The following is a 20,379-nucleotide window of genomic DNA, read 5'->3' on the forward strand; positions in this document are numbered from 1 at the left end:
AGTGATGTATCCTGGTTCAAGAGATGAGAATCTATGCTTTTTAATTCATTAATTTATTTATGTATTTATTTATTTACTTAGACCATGCCACACAGCTTATGGGATCTTAGGTCCCCGGCCAGGGATTGAACCTGGGCCCCTGGCAGTGAAAGTGCTGAGTCCCAGCCACTGGACCACCAGGGAATTTCCGAATCTGTGCTTTTTAGAAGAACAAATGTCTTGTAGCTAATTCTGTTTTCTCTTTAAATGTATTGTAGTTGAAGCTTCCTGTCATAATGGGGATGAAACAATTGAAACTATCGAGGCTGCTGAAGCACTCCTCAATATGGATTCTCCTGGCCCTATGCTGGATGAAAAGCGCATCAGTGAGTGTTGTGTTATGACTGTTCGTGTTTATATGCTTTTTTTTTGAAGTATAGTTGATTTACAATATTGTGTTAATTTCTGCTGTACAGCAAAGTGATTCCGTAATACATATGTATACATTCTTTTTTGTATTCTTTTCCATTATGGTTTATCATAAGATATTGAACACAGCTCCCTGTGCTATAGTAGGACCATGTTTATATGCTTTGAAAAGCTCTTCTTCCATCTCTCTCTCAGATGATAAATATCAAGAGACCAGAGACTATGTTTTATATTTTTTTGGTCCCAAGTGCATCTTAAGGTACAGTACTAGTTGAGGCACCTTTGCTAAAGTGTTCAGTTAAACAAGATTTTTTTTTTTTAATTTAGGGAGTGAGGACGTTAAGGATAAAAAAGTAATTTAGTTGTCAAATAGCAGATTATGCAGAATTTCTTCTTAACCTCATTTGTGAAGTATTTAGGGCCCAAACTATTATAATTTAGTGATCTTTAGTCAATATTGATCTTTTTTGATCAATAAAAATTGATCTTTAGTCAGTATTCATCAGTGAATACGCAAAAATCCATTGCAATGTTTTCTTAGACTTGATGGCGTAAAATTCACTGCCACATTTATTGATCTGCTTTTAAATCCATGTTCTCCTTTGGATGTAGTCAAACTCATAAACTTAATTATTATTAAATCAATTTAAGATGTTTATTGAATATTTTCTATACGCACAGCAACGTATCAGGCAATAACATGTTATGGAAATGAACAGATCTTGTTTCTTTCCTCAAGCTGACAGTTTTCTTTTGAAGATAGTTGTTTATGTAAATAACTGTAAAAGCCAAAAATAAAGGCCATGAGAGGGATAGCAGAGTGTTCTGGAAGGAGAGATTTCTCTAGCTGAAAACACCTGAGACAGGCTTTATGGAGGCAGTGTTTTGACCTGGGCGATTAGGAATAAGCTTTTCATGGGTGGAGATGACAGGAAGGGGCATTCAACATAGGCAGAGGCAGACACAGACCTGTAAAAAAAAACCAATGAAATGTTTGAGATTCAAAATGCTTTGGTATAGCTGAAGTATAAGCTTCATAATGGTTTGTAGATTGTGGAACCTCAGAATGGCATGCTATGGAGTTTGGGTTGTTGCTATCTTTTTTCCCCTGTAAACTATGGGAAGATATGTTAATTTTATTTTTATTTCTAATCTTCAGGGTGTAAAGTTTTTATAGAGAAGAATAATATGGTCAGGCCAGACTTAGGTTTTAAAGAAAAACTTTAGCGGCAATGTGAAGAATGGAGAAGACAGACAAGATAGACTGGGGATAGGAAGTCAGGTAAGGGAGGCGTTGAATAGTCCCATCAAGCCTGGACTGCCTCAGGGTACTTGACTTAGGGCAGAGGAAATAAAAAGCAGGGACTAGATTTCAAAATCTTATTTCTATTTTAATCTTCAAAGAAACAGGAAATATTTTATGAAATTATTTTGATTTATAATACAAAGTTGATTACAATTAGTTGATTTTATTTCCATTAGATAATAATATATTTAGTTCATCTGAAGATGACATTGTTGTTGCCCCAATCACCCATGTATCCGTCACATTAGATGGGATTCCTGAAGTGATGGAAACTCAGCACGTTCAAGAGACATATGCACATTCACCAGGACGCTCATCACCAGAACAACCTAAGAGAAAGAAAGGTGAGTGGTTAATTTGTTAAGGGAAAACAGTCAACTCTTGATGTGGAATCTAAATATAACTTTTATTCAAGGATATTTCTACCTGAATTAAAACTTACGTGAGAAAAAATTGAATGTACAAAACAGAGTTATTTCTTCGTATTAGATGAATTTAAAGAATTATTTTATACTTTTTTATACATTTAAAATACTTGATCTATCTCACAGAAAAGGGATTTTCCAACTTTCTAAAGCCTCAATCTTTTTTTTTTTTTTTTTTTTTTTTTGCGGTACGCGGGCCTCTTTTTTTTTTTTTGAGGTACGCGGGCCTCTCACTGCTGTGGCCTCTCCCGTTGCGGAGCACAGGCTCCGGACGCGCAGGCTCAGCGGCCATGGCTCACGGGCCCAGCCGCTTCGCGGCACGTGGGATCTTCCCGGACCGGGGCACGAACCCGCGTCCCCTGCATCGGCAGGCGGACTCTCAACCACTGCGCCACCAGGGAAGCCCCAAGCCTCAATCTTTTATCTAAACTCTTTTATCCAAGCTCAGAAAGAGCTCAGGGGTAAGGGCTGAGGTCAGTTTCCTTCCGCAGAACATAGTTTGAAAACCACCAGCATAGATTCCAGTATAAGATTCCAGTGGGAAGAATACAAGTTGGGAATCAGCAGGTAAGTAATTGAAGAGGGAAATGTTAGAATGTGTTAGAGGGAATTTTAAAGTTTTCACAAATTAGGACCATACTTACATTCTAACACTGACACTCTTCCCATTTCATTGCCTTTTGATTCTACTCCAGCTTGTTTGATATTTTGAGTTTAATATCTTGGTTGATGGCATCACCAGCCACCACATAACCTAACTTCACATGAAAGTAAGGGAAATTCCAAGAGCCAAAAATGCAGAGGAAAATAAGAGTGACCTGACACTGCAACAGCTCTGAGGGCTGAGAAGGACATGTCAGTCTGGACGTCCAAGGGGCTTGGTTTTATTGCCCACATAGAGGCAGATGCTTAAGTCTTGGTCCAGTGCAAGATGGGCTATTAGACAGAGACCTCAGCATATAATTGGGATCCCTTAGCTATACCCTAAGGGGAAAAACAGTCTACCCTTTGGCACAGACAGATGTTAAGAAGCTTGTATTTCTTAGCTGGGTGGAAAAAATTTTTCCTTTGAGAATTCATAATCCTAGGTTTGTCTTAACTTAGGTTTATGATTAGATTTTAAACTGTTACTGACTTTAGGAATTTCCAGCCACGTAATTAACATAACAATGGCCCCAGGCTGGCAGTAACTTTGGGCACCAGGCGAAGCTCTTGTAAAATTGCTGTGGCACGTCATACGTTTAATCCAGGCTGCACAGTATTTCTTCAAATAAAACCCTGTTGAAGGTGAACTCACATTTCAGTATCACAGAATGCATAAGAAAGATACTTCCTGAATGAGAAGCAGCAGACATAGAAAACCCTAAGGTTAGTTTGCTAAGAACCTCAGATAATAGGATTATCAAATAGAAACTTTCAACGAATATGATTGTAATTATTAATGCAAGGGAATAAAAAGCATTGTCAAAGAATGAGACTATTAAAAAATACCAGGTGAAACTTCCTCTTCTAGTCCAGATGGAGTAACAGAACCTGACTTGGCAACAATTTTTTGGATATGTCACCAAAAGCACAAGCAACAGAAGCAAAAATTAATAAGTGGGACTACAATAAATGAAAAGACTGCACGGCAAAAGAGACAATCAACAACATGAAGATGCAACTTACAGAACGGGAGAAAATATTTGTAAATCATACATCGGATGAGGGGTTAATATCCAAAATATATAAACAATTCATATAACTCAATAGCGAAAAAAATCCAATTAAAGAATGTGCAGAGGACCTGAATAGACGTTTTTCTAAAGGAGACATACAAACAGCTAGCAGGTACATGAAAAGATGCTCAGTATCACTAATCATCAGGGCAGTGTAATCAAAACCACAGTAAGATACCACCTCACACCTATAGAATGGCTAGAAAAAGTGATAGAAAAGACAAGAGATAGAGTGTTGGTAAAGATATGGAGAAAAGGGAATCTTTCTGCACTGTTGGTGGAAATTTAAATTGGTACAGCCACTGTAGAAAACAGTATGGAGGTTCCGCAAAGAGTTAAAACTAGAAATACCGTATGATTCAGCAATCCCACTTCTTAGGTATATATCCAAAGGAAGTGAAAACAGGATGTTAAAGAGATACTTGCACTCCCATATTCTCTGCGGCATTATTCACAGTAGCCAAGATTTGGAAACAACTAAGTCTTCATCCACAGATGAATGGATAAAGATGTGATATATAAATACACAGAATGGAATATAATTCAGCTGTGAGAAAGAGGGAAATCCTGCCATTTGTGACAGCATGGACAAACCTTGAGGACTTTCTGCTAAGTGAAATAAGTCAGAAAGACAAATACTGTATGCTATCTTTTTTTTTTTTTTTTTTTTGCGGTACTAGGGCCTGTCACTGTTGTGGCCTTTCCTGTTGTGGAGCACAGGCTCCGGACATGCAGGCCCAGTGGCCATGGCTCACGGGCCCAGCCGTTCCGCGGCATGTGGGATCTTCCAGGACTGGGGCGCGAACCCATGTCCCCTGCATCAGCAGGTGGACTCTCAACCACTGCGCCACGAGGGAAGCCCTATGCTATCATTTTATGTGGAGTCTGAAAGAGCCACACTCATGGAAACAGAGAGAAGAATGGTGTTTGTTGCAGGGTGGAGGAAATGGAGAGATGTCAGTCAAGGGGTACAAACTTCCATTTATATGATGAGTAAGTTCTGGGGACTAATGTACAAGCATGGTGACTATGGAAATTTCTAAGAGAATAGATCTTAAGTGTTCTCAGAAAGGAAGTGATTATTATGTGAAGTGATGGGTATGTTAACTAACCCTACTGTGGTAATCATTTTGCAATATATAAGCATATCAGATCATCATGTTGTACCCTTTAAACTTACACAGTATGTCAATTATATATCAATAAAGCTGGAAAAAAAACCCCAACAAAAACAGAACCTGGATTTACCCTCCTGTTTGAAACAGCTAAAACCACAGATAAAATATATGAAGGCAATGGTACTAAAGAAAGTGGTGGACATCTGTCAACAAAAGTGAGTGATCCCTGGGAAACAGGAAACCAATGAGGTGAGCCCTATGATTACCCCACCTTCCTGCATGGAGGAAATATTTTTGGAAAACAGTTTGAAAATTCCTTAAAGAACTTAATGTATACTTAACATGTGACCCAGCCATTCTACTACTCAGTATTTACCCAAAAGAAATGAAGCCATACATTTCACAGAAAAACTTATGCATGAATGAAGGTTCTTAGCAGCTGTATTTGCAGTAGCCCCAAACTGGAAATGACCCAAACGTCCATCACCTGCTGATTGGATAAACAAATTTGTGGTATATCCATACAATGAAAGACCACTCAGCAATGAAATGAAATGTACCATTGATACATAAAACAAAAATGGATGAATTTCAACATAATTATGCTGAGGGAAAGAAGGCAGACTCCCTCCCCCTCTGCCAAAAACAAGAAGAGTATGGTTCTGTTTATATAAAATTGTACAAACTGTAAATTAATCTATAATGACAGAAAATATATGAGTGGATTGGGCAGGGTGGGGAAAGGTGAGATGTGAGGATTACAAAAGGACACAAAGCATTTTGGGGGGCGAAGAATATGTTTATTATCTTTGAGTGTAGTGATGGTTTCACAGGTGTATACATATGTCAGAACTTATCAAATTGTAAATTTAAACATAAGCAGTTTATTGTATATCAGTTATACCTCAATAAAGCTGTTCTTAGAAAGTGAAAGACTAACATCCTATTTAATGGTGAAAGGCTGATATGATAAGGAACCAAATAGAACACATAATATATGGGTTAAACAGCAAATGAGTCACTGCTTAAGAGAATTAGTGAGCTCCAATACAGATCTGATGTAGAATAAAAAGTATGAAAGAGTTAGAGATGTGAGGATTGCGTGAAAAGGTCTACATGTTTAATCAAAGCTCTAGGAGGAGAGAATGTGTAGAGTGAGGAAGAGGCAGTATTCAAAGATAATGACTGAGGAATTTTCAAGAATGATGTTAATCCCAGCATGGTGAATCCTGAGTAGCATAACTAAAATAGATCCAAGCCTAAATATATTATGGTAAAAATGTGGAACATCAAAGACTCCCCTCCACCCCCCGTCAAAAAAAGAAAAGAAAAAAAAAAAAAGAAGAAGCAAACCAACCAGGGAGGATCTGCATTACCTGAAGAAGATTGATTATTGGATTGGCAGCTTACAAGCTCCCGGTAAAGGCTGGAAGGGCTGGATATGTTCAAAGCACTGAGAAGAAATAACTGTTACCAGAATTTCTATACCCAACTAATCTGTAATTCATGTGGAGCTGTGTACATTGCCATCGTGAACAGTAAGGAAGATGATGGAGAGGATGGATATTGGGTAGGCTACTGACAGTATCTGCCATGACTAAAACGAGTGGAGGAAAACTGGAGGATAAAGAAAATATTATCTATCAGAGCAAGTCAATAAATAGCATAAAGTAAGATGGGAGGAAGGATAGGAGCTAACTGAAGTCTGGCTTCTCTCAGTCCTTACTGTCATGAACACAGTTAGCTAGAAGTCTCTGTGTCATGCAGAGATTCTCTGCAGATGTCTGCAGTGATGGAAGTTGAGACACCAGGCTCCTGCGGTCTACGTTTGTACATCTGATAGTTTCAAGAGGAACCTGGCCTTAAGAGTGACTTTTTTGACCCTCTTTTCCTTGACTCTTACCTTAACTTCAGAAATGTTTTCCTGGGAATTCCCCAGCAGTCCAGTGGTCAGGAGTCCATGCTTTCACTGCCCAGGGCCTGGGTTCAACCCCTGGTTGGGGAACTACAATCCCGCAAGCCACGCGGCATGGGCAAAAAAAAAAAAAAAAAAAAAAAAAAGAAACGTTTTCCTATTCAGTTTGTCTTGGGATGTGTTGTCACTAACCTTGTGACTTTAGCTCTAGGATTCTGCTTTTCTGAATTACTGCCTATATTATATTACCCCAGCATTCACCCTTATGATCTAAGATCAGAGAGTCAGCTTCAAGAATGTAGGGGTAAATGGTACTAACTAAAGTATCTATTTATGCTTAATCTTCATTGTCTCTCATATACAGGGTGGTAGTCTGTTCAGACAGCATCATCAGCTTAACCTAAATCATAGGCAACGTTGCTGCCGAGTTGTGGTTCTAGATAAGTGGCAAAAACAGATCACAAACACAGTTTTAGAATAGTTGGTTGACCCAGACTAAGGCTGCACAAAATATAGTTTAACTCTGTTGCATTGGACTTGTTTAGGACTGGATGATGGATAATCATAAAGTAAATTTGTTTGCTGTAAATTGAAAGAAATATAGAAGGATGAGATGTTTAAAAATACACAAGAAAATAAAAATGGACTATGTGGTTCACAAAAATTTAGCCTCACTTATTTTTTATATCTCTAGAAGTTTTGGGTAGTTTCCAGTATTTGAGAACTAACCAAGAGGCAGACAAACTGTGTGGCTTATTTTTTGAGCCCAAGTTTTATCAGCATCAAGAATAGTCCCCCAGATTTTAAGAAAGCACTGTCAGTATTGTCACCTCAAAGACAAAATGTAAAGTTTAAACTTAACCTCATTTTTACAAATGAGCCAAAGTATCGTTTTCTACATAAAAGTGTTTGTGATCTAACCTAAGTTAACGTCAAATTTTTACTGAAGTTATTTTCCTTTTAATAAATAGCACTTAGGAGACCAATATATGTGTTCCATGTATAAAATATTTGGCACTTGAAATTTAGGATAAATGACAAAACAGCATTTATAAACAGCTAAATTGTCCATTCCCTCTCTCTTTTGAGGGCAAATATTTATGTAGAGCCATTGTGATTTCAGGGAGAAAAACTAAACCACCACGACCAGATTCGCCAGCCACTACACCAAACATATCTGTGAGGAAGAAAAACAAAGATGGGAAGGGTAAGTACTACTACTGTAACTTCCCTATAATACTTATGGGTCAAGTAACATTCCGATTGCTTTAAAATGTCTGCATATTTTAAGTAGAAACCACCAGCTTTCATTGAAGTGGATCTTATTGCTGCCACATGCTTAGAAGGTACGGTTACCACCTTCTGTAGAAAGACTGGTAATAATGTAGTCCAAGAAATCCATCTAGGAGATTTTCACTTACCTGTCAAAATAATCCATCCTTTCATTTTTTTTTTTTTTTTTTTGCGGTACGCGGGCCTCTCACTGTTGTGGCCTCTCCCGTTGCGGAGCACAGGCTCCGGACGCGCAGGCTCAGCGGCCATGGCTCACGGGCCCAGCTGCTCCACAGCATGTGGGATCTTCCCGGATGGGGGCACAAACCCGCGTCCCCTGCATCGGCAGGCGGACTCTCAACCACTGCACCACGGGGGAAGCCCATCCTTTCATTTAATAAAGAGCCTCTTGGAAGAATTCAGCCACGTTAGGTTTTCAGTTCATAGACACTTTATTATATTGTCTTGGAGTTTTAGTATTTTCATAACTGCTGCCTAAATTTGAAGAAAATTATTAAGGCTAATCTTCTGGCTCTTTATCTAAAAAGAACAACTATTGAAAGGTTTTGTACAACTCTTTCTCAGTTTCTTAGGCGTAATAATGGTTCTTAAAGAGGCTGAAAAAAAAATTTGTCTCAAAGTGCTTTCTCCCTAAGTCATTGCACATCTAATTGGCAGGATTGCTCTGTTCAGACATCTTATACGGGACTAATAAAAAGATCTATGTTAGACCCTAAAAATTATGACCATTATATCACCAGTACTAACTGAACTGTGTAGTATGTTTGTATAATTATAGATGGAACTTAAGAAGACCTTTAGTTGTGTTTTATTGTGTTCTTTCAAATGAAATTTGGGGCAGTTAAAAAGAAATTGCTTTTGTTTCAGGAAACACAATTTATCTTTGGGAGTTTTTACTGGCACTGCTCCAGGACAAAGCTACTTGTCCTAAATATATCAAGTGGACCCAGCGAGAAAAAGGCATTTTTAAATTGGTAGATTCTAAAGCAGTGTCCCGGTTGTGGGGGAAGCACAAAAACAAGCCTGACATGAATTATGAGACCATGGGAAGAGCCCTCAGGTACGTGAGGCTTCTGTAGTTCACTGTGTGACCAGTAGTGGTGCCTAAATACTGAAAAGTAGGTGACTTCTAAAAAGTGCGTTGGTTAAAGAAATGGTGAATTTTATTGTTGAAGGGCTAAAACCTCACTGCTTATAGAAATGAGTATTTAAGTTGAAATCTTATTTCAGTCTGGGAAAACGTTCTCCTTCCTCCCCCTAAATCTTCATGCAAATGAGATATTTTATTTATGAAGGGATCAGAAAATGTTAAGCTGTCATCAGAAATTGTAAATTGACCACAAGGCTCACGTTTTGAGTCATTAAACTTAAGTTCAGCACAAAGTAACAACTAGTGGTAATGCAGGTACTGAATAAGAGGGTGCATTTTTAAACATGAATCTCAGGTATGATGTGTAATATATTGTGTTGGAATAAATTAATGCTTCGAGCATAATATTAGCCATTGTGAAAATGTTGAACAAAAGTATCACTTAAACCCACTTTTAGTTTGTTTTTCTTGTGATCATGTCATTTAGTCTTCAGGATCTGGGTATATTTGAGAAAGATTTATTAGAAATATCAGTGATCTGAGAACTCGGTAAACTTTTAAAACCAGAACTATTTAGTTACAGTTGGCATTTTATATTTTAACTCACGCTTTTTAAGTTCTTGATTTAATTAAAATAAATGACAGAATTTGAATCACTTCTATTTGTACATCATTAAGTTTTATACAGAAAATTGTTTCAGATTTACTGAGGCAGATTTAAACAGGTTAGGGACATTATAATTATAGTAAGCTATGGAAGAGAAATAAAAATAGCTACCCTTCATTTAGAAAGTCTTTTCTCACCTGTTTGTTTCTAGCTTTAAACTTCTGTTTATGATTAGGAAATTTTTATTGTGTTGAAGATTATTTTAGTTTATGTATAACTGAATACAATATTGATGAAATTGTCTGCTTTGAATAGGTACTATTACCAAAGGGGTATTCTGGCAAAAGTAGAAGGTCAGCGCTTGGTGTATCAGTTTAAGGATATGCCGAAAGACCTTATTTATATAGATGATGAGGATCCAAGTTCCAGCATAGAGTCTTCAGATCCATCACTGTCTTCAACAACCACTTCGAGTAGGAACCAGGCAAGTCGATCGAGAGTATCTTCAGGTCCAGGGATAAAAGGAGGAGCCACTACAGTTCTAAAACCAGGGAATTCTAAAGCTGCAAAACCCAAAGATCCTGTGGAACCTGCACAGCCATCAGAGGTTCTTAGGACAATGCAGTCCACACAGACTCCATATCCTACCCAGCTCTTCCGGACTATTCATGTAGTACAGCCAGTACAAGCTGTTCCAGAAGGAGAAGCAACCAGTAGCATGCAGGACGAAACATTAAATTCTTCCGTTCAGAGTATTAGGTGAGAAAATTAAACTTACTGGTGCAGATCATTGTGCGATGTTTCTGACCAGAGTCGTCTTTAAACGTGTCAGGATTCAGAAGTGAAAATAAAACTTATATACATGTCAAGCTAGAATTCTTGGTCAACAGATTGTTTCAGAAGCATTGCATCAGTCCTGTGATTGTATCAATGATTCCTTATTTTTATTTATTTATTTTTAAAGCACTCTTTTTTTTTTTTTACAAATTTATTTACTTTATTTCTCTTTGGCCGCGTTGGGTCTTCGTTGCTGCGTGTGGGCTTTCTCTAGTTGCGGTGAGCGGGGGCTACTCTTCGTTGTGGTGCACGGGCTTCTCACTGCGGTGGCTTCTCTTGTTGCTGAGCATGGGCTCTGGGTGTATGGCCTCAGTAGTTGTGGCGCATGGGCTTAGTTGCTCTGCGGCATGTGGGATCTTCCCGGACCAGGGTTCGAACCCATGTCCCCTGCATTGGCAGGCGGATTCTTAACCACTGCATCACCAGGGAAGACCCTATACCTTACTTTTAAACTGTGACATTACTTGATGTTATTCAATCAATTTGAATCAGTTCTCTATAGCTTTGTGTAACTGAATTGATCCATATAAGAAGGGATCCACATATAAGAAAATCCAGAGAATAGTTTCAGATCCTTTTTCAAATAAAGTTAGAAGCTGTAAAAATTTAACATAAATTTACATATCATGACCCTTTGGAATGCATTGAGTTCTAAGAAATCCACATTAGTCTTTGGGAAGATACTATCTTCTCAGATAGTATCCAGCATAGTTCTAAAGTTCAAACAGTTGGAGGCCAAGAATCGAAGGTCCTCTTTTTTGGGCTTTTAGAGTGGCAGAGTTGGAAGAATAGTTTTGTGGTTTAATCGAATCTGCCTCATAACCCCAGAAAAGACAACAAATTAGAAACAACAAATTAGACTGCTCTATTGCAGACACTTGGGACTGGTCTTGACTGATTTAGAATGGGGAAAAGGGAGGAAGGCAGAAAATTAGATGGACATTTTCAGGTTCTGTTTTTCCATTTCTACTGCCATGAATTTCCAGAACATGAATTATAATAAAATATAGGAGCCCCTCCAAATCCAGTAAAAATGATTCTTTGATTATTTTCATTAGCTGACTTCAATCTTACAGTTGTATATTCTAGAATATAAATGCTGGGTTTTTGTTCAATTGATCTTGAAGTATACATTACCTAGAACCAAAACAGACTTATAGACGATTCAGTCTTCCTTGTATGTTCCATTTAAACTTTTGACAAGTTTGATTTAAGAGAATTGAATTCTCTTAAATCGTTGACTTGTAAGGAGTATAAAGATCACATTTTTTCCATCTTAATTAAAGAAGTACTTATTTAACTCTGTATTTTCCCTTTAATGTTGTATTTTCCTCTAAGTTCTGTTGGTTACTTATGATGACTGAATATCTAATGGAAATTATGTGGTTCCTCGCGTTGATTTCTGTGCTCTTTGTCATCTTATCATTGTATGTATTTGTGTTGATATGAAACATACAATGGCCACAGCTGATCACTGGGACTCCCTTCTTGGACTGATTCAGTTGTTTTTTAGCATCTCTAATCAAAGTTTCCTTTTTAGACCTAGAGAATAAAAACAAACCAGAAGAAAAACAAGAAGAGCAACAAAAACACATACCTTTAGCTCTGAAAGATAGTAAATTGTGTATTATATTGGATAGTTTATTACTCTGAATGTCAATTTCTGAGTAGGACTCACTGCCAGATATTAAAACATTGTAATTACACTCCCTACCTCTGATTTTCAAACCATCTTTGGTGTACCTTTCAGAATCTTCATTTCCACAGTCTCAGAGTTCTGTGGACGCTCTGCCTGCTTCCTGTTTCTCCTATTTTTTTCTCTGGCAACCTACATGTTACCGATGCATATCATTATGTGATGTTTCTGACCAGAGCCATTCTTTGTTTAATGGCTCAAGAGTCAGCATTCGTGACAGTGCCTTCTTGCAGCTTTCGTTAGATCTATTTTGCACACAGAGTGCAGTCCAATTTCTGTAGCCTCCACTGCCAGCTCTCACTCTACTCATAATTCCTTCCTTGCTCTCCAGCTAAAGCTTACTTCTTGCCTGTACCACATTCTGGTACATAAACCAGGTGTTTCAGGTGACTTTAATGCCTGTCTCCTGCTATGCATTTAAATCTGTAGGAGCTAGATTCTATTCATTGTTCTTTTCCTAACACCTAACATAGTCTGACATATAACACCCCCTCATATTTATAGAATTTATTTTGAAGTAGTGTATATGATCATTCTTTATCTCCTTTTAGAATAATGAGTTCTCTACGTGGACTACTTATAAAATGAAGAAATATAAAATTTAACTTTTCAAACTTAAAGACAGTTTTTTTCTTTTCTTTTCTTTTTTTGACCATGCTGTGCGGCTTGTGGGAGGGATCTTAGTTCCCTGACCAGGGATTGAACCCGGGCCCATGACAGTGAAAGCGCTGAGAACTAATCACTGGACCAGCGGGGAATTCCCAAAACACAATTTCTTCTTGTAGAAGTTATTATGTATTTATATGAATGTATGTATGTATCCACATACATTCTTTTTTTTTAAATATAAATTTATTTTATTTATTTATCTTTGGCTGCGTTGGGTCTTCGCTGTTGCACATGGGCCTTCTCCAGTTTCAGCAAGCGGGGGCTACTCTTCCTTGTGGTGCGTGGGCCTCTCGTCACAGCGGCACCCCCCATTGCAGAGCACGGCCTCCAGGTGCGCGGGCCTCAGTAGTTGTGGCTCACAGGCTCTAGAGTGAATGCAGGCTCAGCAGCTGTGGCGCACAGGCCCAGTTGCTCCACAGCATGTGGGATCCTCCCGGACCAGGGCTCGAAACCCGTGTCCCCTGCATTGACAGGAGGATTCCTAACCACTATGCCACTGTGGAAGCCCCACATACATTCTTAATCATTCATTTGACTTTAAAAAAAATTATTTTCTCATTTGGTTATATTTTATTTCCCCCCACAAATCCTACTTATTTTCACTGTAATTATCCCAACTTTTAGCTATGAGAAATTTCAAAATATGGGAAGGCTGAAATAGTACACCGAACAACTATACCATCCACCTGGATTCACAGTTGATAGCATTTTGCCTTATTTGTTTCCTCTCTATATTTATTTATACCCTTTTTTTCCTGTTTGGCTGTTTGTCAAGTCAGTTGACATCACCATGACATTTCACCCCTAAATACTTCAGTGTACACTCTTTAAGAATAGAGACATCCTAAATAATCATATTATCACTCCTAAGAAAAGTAACAGAAATTTGGCTATATCTTTCTTGACTACTTTTTAATAAAATCAAAGACCTTTGAAATATTTTTTTCTATAGTTGAGGGAAGGTCAAATGATTATGACTTAAATTTAGATTATTAAATTAATATACAGCAAGAGATGATACTTTCAAAAAACTCTCTATATTCATACACTTTACATATATTAATGTATAGAAAATTCTTATTGCTCAGTGAGGTGTAGGTAATATTCCTGTTTTACAGTTGAGGAAACAGAGTCAAGGAGAGGCCACGGAGCCTGGTCACCTTTAGTAAGTGGTGAAGGTAGTGTTTTAATGCAAGCAGTTTAGTCTAAAGCAGTGAACTTAATGAGTTGCCATACTGTCAGTTAATTCACATAATCACATGAATTATCACTTACCTACAATGAAGTAGCAATATATTTTTTCTCAAGTTTTTCCTTTGCTCTTTTCTTTGTATCTCACATAATTGCACATAGAGTTATCCCTCAGTATCCTCAGGGGATTGGTTCCAGAACCCCCTTTGGAGTCCAAAACCTGAGGATGCTCAAGCCCCTTATGTAAAATGGCATAGTATATGCGTATAAGCTCCATATACCCTCCCATATACTTTAAATCATCTGTAGATTACTTATAATACCTAAAACAGTGTAAGTGCTATGTAAATAGTTGCCAGCATGTGGCAAATTCAAGTTTTGTGGTTTGGAACTTTCTGGAAATTTTTTTTGGGGGGGCATGGATATTTTCCACCAGAGAGGTTGGTGGAATCTGTGGATGTGGAGACTGTGGATATGGAAGGCCAGCTGTATCTATATTGAAATTGATTAAATTTCCTTAATTGATTTAGGGTATATATGCTCAGTTTTACAAATTTTAACTTTGGCTTCACAAAAATAAACCTCTGGTAAAATATTTTCCTAAAATTGTTCCTTGGTAAATCTGCAAGTCCATATACCAACCCAGTATAACTTATTTCTCTATAATGTTTATCCAAGTACTAATAGTTTGTCTTAGAGTCTTTTAAATAATTAGCCTCTAAAAATGTATAATGTATACATTATACATTTTAAAGCAGTGTAATGGAGTAGGAAGAATGTGGGCATAACCTTCTCGCCCTCCAGCCTTGTCAATTATTAGATGTGACGCTGGATCACGTTAACTAACTATTCCGAGTCTGTTTCCTCCTCTATAAAATGAAGATGATATTATTTAAGCTTATAGGTGGTTGTAACAATTAAATGACACTTTCTGACATCTGATATTCAACAAAAGCCAAATATTATATTGTATATGTTTCTTAGCTTCAGAAAGTTTGAGGAATTTTAAATTACCAATATTGTACCAGTTGGTTACGAGCAGCTTAAGTTTTTTAAAAGTAGTTAACTGTAATATAACCTTTGTTATATAATATAATGAGACACAACTGACAGTTTAATCATTAACTAAGAAAAAATAATTTAAAATTCCTTTGTTTAGGAAAAGGCTGTGTAGTATTTAATCCTTTAATCTCTGAATTTTTTATTAGTGAAAATTTATTGTTTTAGAATTTGTTCAAATAAGCTAATATATTTACATTGCAGATATATATATATGTATATGTCTCAGTATATATATTTTCTGGCAGATGGCAGTCAGGTGTTCAGGAAAGGGACATCTTTTTCTGACTTGAATAAAAGCATTGAAAGTCTAGTGATAGCCCTGATGAGCAATAGGGAAATTTTCCAAGTACATTATTGCTCATGCCACATCTGAGAGAAGGAAAGGGGAAGGGGGAGGGGTATGTATTAAAGGTTGTTAACTCCCCACAGTTTAAAGATCTAATAGAAAGTATTCAGCTTTGGCTGAAGTTATTCAGGACTTAAGAAGTGACAGTATGTTGTAATGGTTAAGCACATAGGCTCTGCAGTTGAATGACCCCTTTTCTTATCTAACTGCTCACCTTATGCAAGCTGTTCAACTACTTTGTGCATTAATTTTTTCATATGGAAAATTGGGATAATACTTATAGGGTGGCAAGGCTATACATATTTATAGATACAATCTGTGTGCTTCCTATATGCCAAGTTCTATTTTATCTATACATACATGTACATGAACTCTTGGCATGGGAAGCCCTTGGGTCTTTTTTATTTAAAAAATGGTATCTGTCAGCTACCATTTGCAGGCTTAGATTCCACCCAAGATATCCTGATTCAGGCGGGCAGGGAAGAAGGGAGGCACAGTGTATTTTGGAAAAGTGCCCTAGTTCCCGAAGTTATTCTGTATCCTTCCTACTCATCCCTTCCTGCCCAATAGTATTAGTACATCTGGCCATACCCTGCCAGCCTATTAAATCTTCATTACCTGACTCATATTCTCTTCTAGCAGTGTCCTTCAAGAGAGCTGCCGATCTCCTGCTGTAGACTACTCCTCACAGTGGTGACTATGGTGGCAAACTGAATTTGGGAATCAGTATCCTACATGTATGGGTGGGCTGCAGTTATCTTGTGTCTTTCTGCTTCCTTTGAACTTCTTCTGAGTTGTGCTGAGTCATCTTTCCATCTAGCCCATTTGTCTTCTCCTCCAGAATTTCATTTCTCACATGTGACAGGCCACATAATTGTAACTTGCTAAAATTTACCTGTGATAGTCTCCTGGCAATAATTAACATTTGGTTTACGGGGACTAATCCAGCTCCTAGCCATTTGGAGTAGCAATCATCTCTCTTTTGTAAAATAGCTTTATAGAATTCAGAGGAAACAGAGTTGAGATCCAGATGCTGAGTTTTTTCAACAACATTTGTTTTATATTAACAATGGCCATAACTGTAAACTTCACAGCTGTGAACTTTTAAAATTAGATTGACTTATAATATCATTTATGTACCACTTTTCTTCAATAAATGGAATTAAAACCTTACATAAACTGGATTTTACGTTAAAGCATTTAAAAAATTTTTTTTGCGGTACGCGGGCCTCTCACTGCTGTGGCCTCTTCCGTTGCGGAGCACAGGCTCCGGACACGCAGGCCCAGTGGCCATGGCTCACGGGCCCAGCCGCCCCGCGGCATGTGAGATCTTCCCGGACCGGGGCACGAACCTGCGTCCCCTGCGTCGGCAGGCGGACTCTCAACCACTGCGCCACCAGGGAAGCCCACGTTAAAAGATTTTATGTTAAAATTGTATCTTTATGACTAAAATTTGTGAAAATTACTTGAGCTGAGAAAACTGCTAAAACACGCCTCTATTTTTGCCAAGGGTTGGCCTTATTTTTTGTTCTATCTGCCAGCCTAAAGAACCCTCATGAGTTAATTATATTCATGACTTGTTTTATGTAATATGAACCGTGAACTATTAAAATTCTTCTAATAATTCTGTCTCATACATTTAAGATTGTTTTTTATTTTAGTTAATTGAGCGTTTTCTCTATATATAGAAAAACAGGTTGAAAACAATTATAATCATGTGAAGTTTGGTAATTTGGTTGGGTATATTGATGACATTACCCCTCAAATATTAAAATGATAGTGAGTCCAATATGTTTATTTATAAGTCCCTAATTTTCTTTCAGGCAGCTTTTACATAACTTCCTTGGGAAACATTTTGATATCCTCCTCCCCCAACAAAATTGCTTCCCCGTTTGTGTTAATATAGCACTTAGTATAGACTTTTTTTTTCCCACCAGATGGTATCATAGTTAATGGACTGAGAGTTTTGTGTTGGGCATTTCTGTATGTAGAGTGTTTAATGCAGGGTCTGGCGCAATGTTTATGTTGTGTTGAAAATATGGGAAGGAGCATTTGAAATGAATAACTCATGTTTTGTCAAAGTGAGTTGTCAAATGTTAAGTTTTAAACAATGTAGAATATGCTAATTTCCTCACTTTTATTTCATAATCTCAATAGGACTATACAGGCTCCAGCCCAAGTTCCTGTGGTCGTATCTCCTGGGAATCAGCATTTGCACACAGTAACACTTCAGACAGTGCCAATCACAACAGTTATAGCCAGCACAGATCCATCATCAGGTGCTGGATCTCAGAAATTTATCTTACAAGCCATTCCATCATCACAGCCCATGACAGTACTGAAAGAAAATGTTGTGCTCCAGTCGCAGAAGCCGGGCTCTCCTCCTTCCATTGTCCTGAGTCCTGCCCACGTACAGCAGGTTCTTACTAGCAATGTTCAGTCCATTTGCAATGGAACCGTCAGCGTGGCTTCATCTCCGTCCTTCAGTGCTACCACACCTGTGGTGACCTTTTCTCCTCGCAATTCACAACTGGTTACTCACCCACCTGGCACTGTAATCACTTCAGTTATCAAAGCTCAAGAAACAAAAACTCATATACAGGAAGTAGAGAAAAAGGAGGTTGAAGATAATTTGAAAGAAGGCACTGGGGAAACTGAGCAGCAGTCACAGCCTTATGTGATGGTGGTATCCAATGGATTTACCTCTCAGGTAGCTATAAAAAACGAACTGCTGGAACCCAACTCTTTCTAAGTAATATACCAAAGGAATTACAGATGGTGGTTTTTTAATTGAACATTTTCAGTTGTATGCAAACTATTGATTGATTCTAAGGTAAATTCTCCAAATGTTCCTAATTTTATAGTTACTTGTTAAAAATAATAACTTAGAGTTAATTTTGACTTTGTTAGATGAGGGGAGGAAAACCCAAGTGTTTCCTTTTGTTCTTCAAATGTTTCAGAATTCAATTTTGAAGGAACAGGCGTTTTATACTATGAAGACATTCTTTTGAGATTTTTTCCAGTGGCTATATCATAAGCATTTTTAAAGTTTCTTTTTAAATTTTACATTGTATTAGCTTTTCTGATTCTTCTGTAAATACAGTACTTAAATATGACATCAGGAAATTTATATAGGAGCTATTTTCATTCCACTTGTATAGGTTAAGTCTTGACTCTTTCAAATGCAAGACACCTATTTTATGCCTTGTTAAAATTATGATTTCACTTAGATCGACTTTAGTTTGTTGCACTGTATATTGAACTATTACTATGTAAATTATAACATTAAAAATCGAAATGTGCCCATGATATCATGGCTGAACCTGTTTCAGAAGCAGGATAATATAAAAGTATCAGCCTAAGAGTGGCTCTCCTACTAACTAGTTGTATAACCTTGGGCAAGCCACTTGATCTTTCTGGGCATCATAAGAGGAGGGATGCATTGGATTAGATTAGATGATCTCCAATTTCCTATCTAGTTCTAAATTTTATGATTCTAAGCCCTATGTTTTAAGCGTATCTCCTACTGTAAATATAGCTAAAATATTGCAGAAAAATTAATGACCCTACAAAATTCATTTTGCTGTTACCTGTTAAGATTTGGCCTGAACCTGAATTCCTCCTAAATACTTTGTTCATTAACTCTTTAGGCCACTGTGCACTGTGGCCCACTAGTAAAAAACTTATGTTGCTGAGTGCTAAATGATATACTGCTATTCTGAAAGAGTCAGGGCTCTTTAAGGCCCCAGAAAGCAACCAAGCCTTGGGCTAATCTGGCTGAGTAGTCAGTTGCTATAAAAGCATAATTGCTTTATATTTTGGATCATTTTTTTTAATTGAGAGTGGGGGGAGGGGGAATTGCATACAAAGATATACATTATATATCCCAGTTTCTGAAATGCGATAGTTTTTAGATTACTTTTTCAACTGTAAATAATGTACATTTAATTTCACAAGAAAAATTGTTTTCTGCAAATTTTCTAGTATAGCAAAAAGAAATTTTTGTAGTTGAAAGAATCATTATGTTTAGAGGTCTAATGTTATATGTTTTCATGTTACAGAGTGAATTTGTATTTAAACAAAAATTTAAATTTTGGAATCCTCTAAACGTTTTTGTATCTTTAATTGGTTTATTATTAAATAAATCATGTAAAAATCCTGTGTTTTTGTTTTCAAGAAAATGTTCCTTAAGAACAAGTATACAGACAATGTTGCTAGTATTACAGTGTTATTAAACGTTTATATAACAGCCTCCATTAGTCAGATTAGAATTGCAGAATGTCATCCTCTCAGTTTTCCTTTCTACCATGCCAAATGGCAGTTTCCGGACACGACACAATGGATTACAAAGCTCCAAAAATTAGAAAATAAAATGTTCCCAGCGATAATATTAAACACACTCTAAAAAAAGTGTTTTCTAATTAGAAATTAGATCAGTTAATTGTTAAACTTGGAAAACACAGAAACAGAAAAATGTAACAAAATTAAAATCTCAATCCAATATGCCTATACCCAGTAGTAACTTCCACTTATTCATTTCCTCATGTCAGTTAATATTCTTCCCAAATATGATTTTTTTTTTTTTTTTGCAATACGCGGGCCTCTTACCGTTGTGGCCTCTCCTGTTGCGGAGCACGGGCTCCAGACGTGTAGGCTCAGCAGCCATGGTTCACGGGCCCAGCCGCTCCCCGGCATGTG

The 20,379-nt window shown here is 37.4% G+C and overlaps 1 protein-coding gene across 7 annotated transcripts in view; it reads left to right on the top strand.

Annotated features, from left to right (window-relative positions):
• ELF1 (E74 like ETS transcription factor 1) overlaps nucleotides 1-20,180 on the top strand; it is a 106,180-nt gene extending 86,000 nt beyond the window's left edge. For 3 of the 7 annotated variants that reach the window (XM_032610770.1, XM_032610771.1, XM_032610772.1), the window contains exons 4-9: nucleotides 258-365; nucleotides 1,891-2,058; nucleotides 8,014-8,097; nucleotides 9,051-9,243; nucleotides 10,196-10,639; nucleotides 17,839-19,856. In XM_032610770.1, coding sequence (XP_032466661.1) covers nucleotides 258-365; nucleotides 1,891-2,058; nucleotides 8,014-8,097; nucleotides 9,051-9,243; nucleotides 10,196-10,639; nucleotides 17,839-18,433 — 1,592 coding nt within the window. In that variant the 3' untranslated portion in view covers nucleotides 18,434-19,856. Of the gene's footprint in view, nucleotides 1-257; nucleotides 366-1,890; nucleotides 2,059-8,013; nucleotides 8,098-9,050; nucleotides 9,244-10,195; nucleotides 10,640-17,838 lie in introns of all 7 variants that reach the window. The other 4 variants (XM_032610775.1, XM_032610773.1, XM_032610768.1 and 1 more) reach the window with 2 other exon arrangements.
• The last annotated feature ends 199 nt before the right edge of the window (nucleotides 20,181-20,379 follow it).

Source organism: Phocoena sinus, chromosome 18 (genome assembly GCF_008692025.1).
Source record: "Phocoena sinus isolate mPhoSin1 chromosome 18, mPhoSin1.pri, whole genome shotgun sequence".
In the NCBI taxonomy this organism is placed as follows: Eukaryota; Metazoa; Chordata; class Mammalia; order Artiodactyla; family Phocoenidae; genus Phocoena; species Phocoena sinus.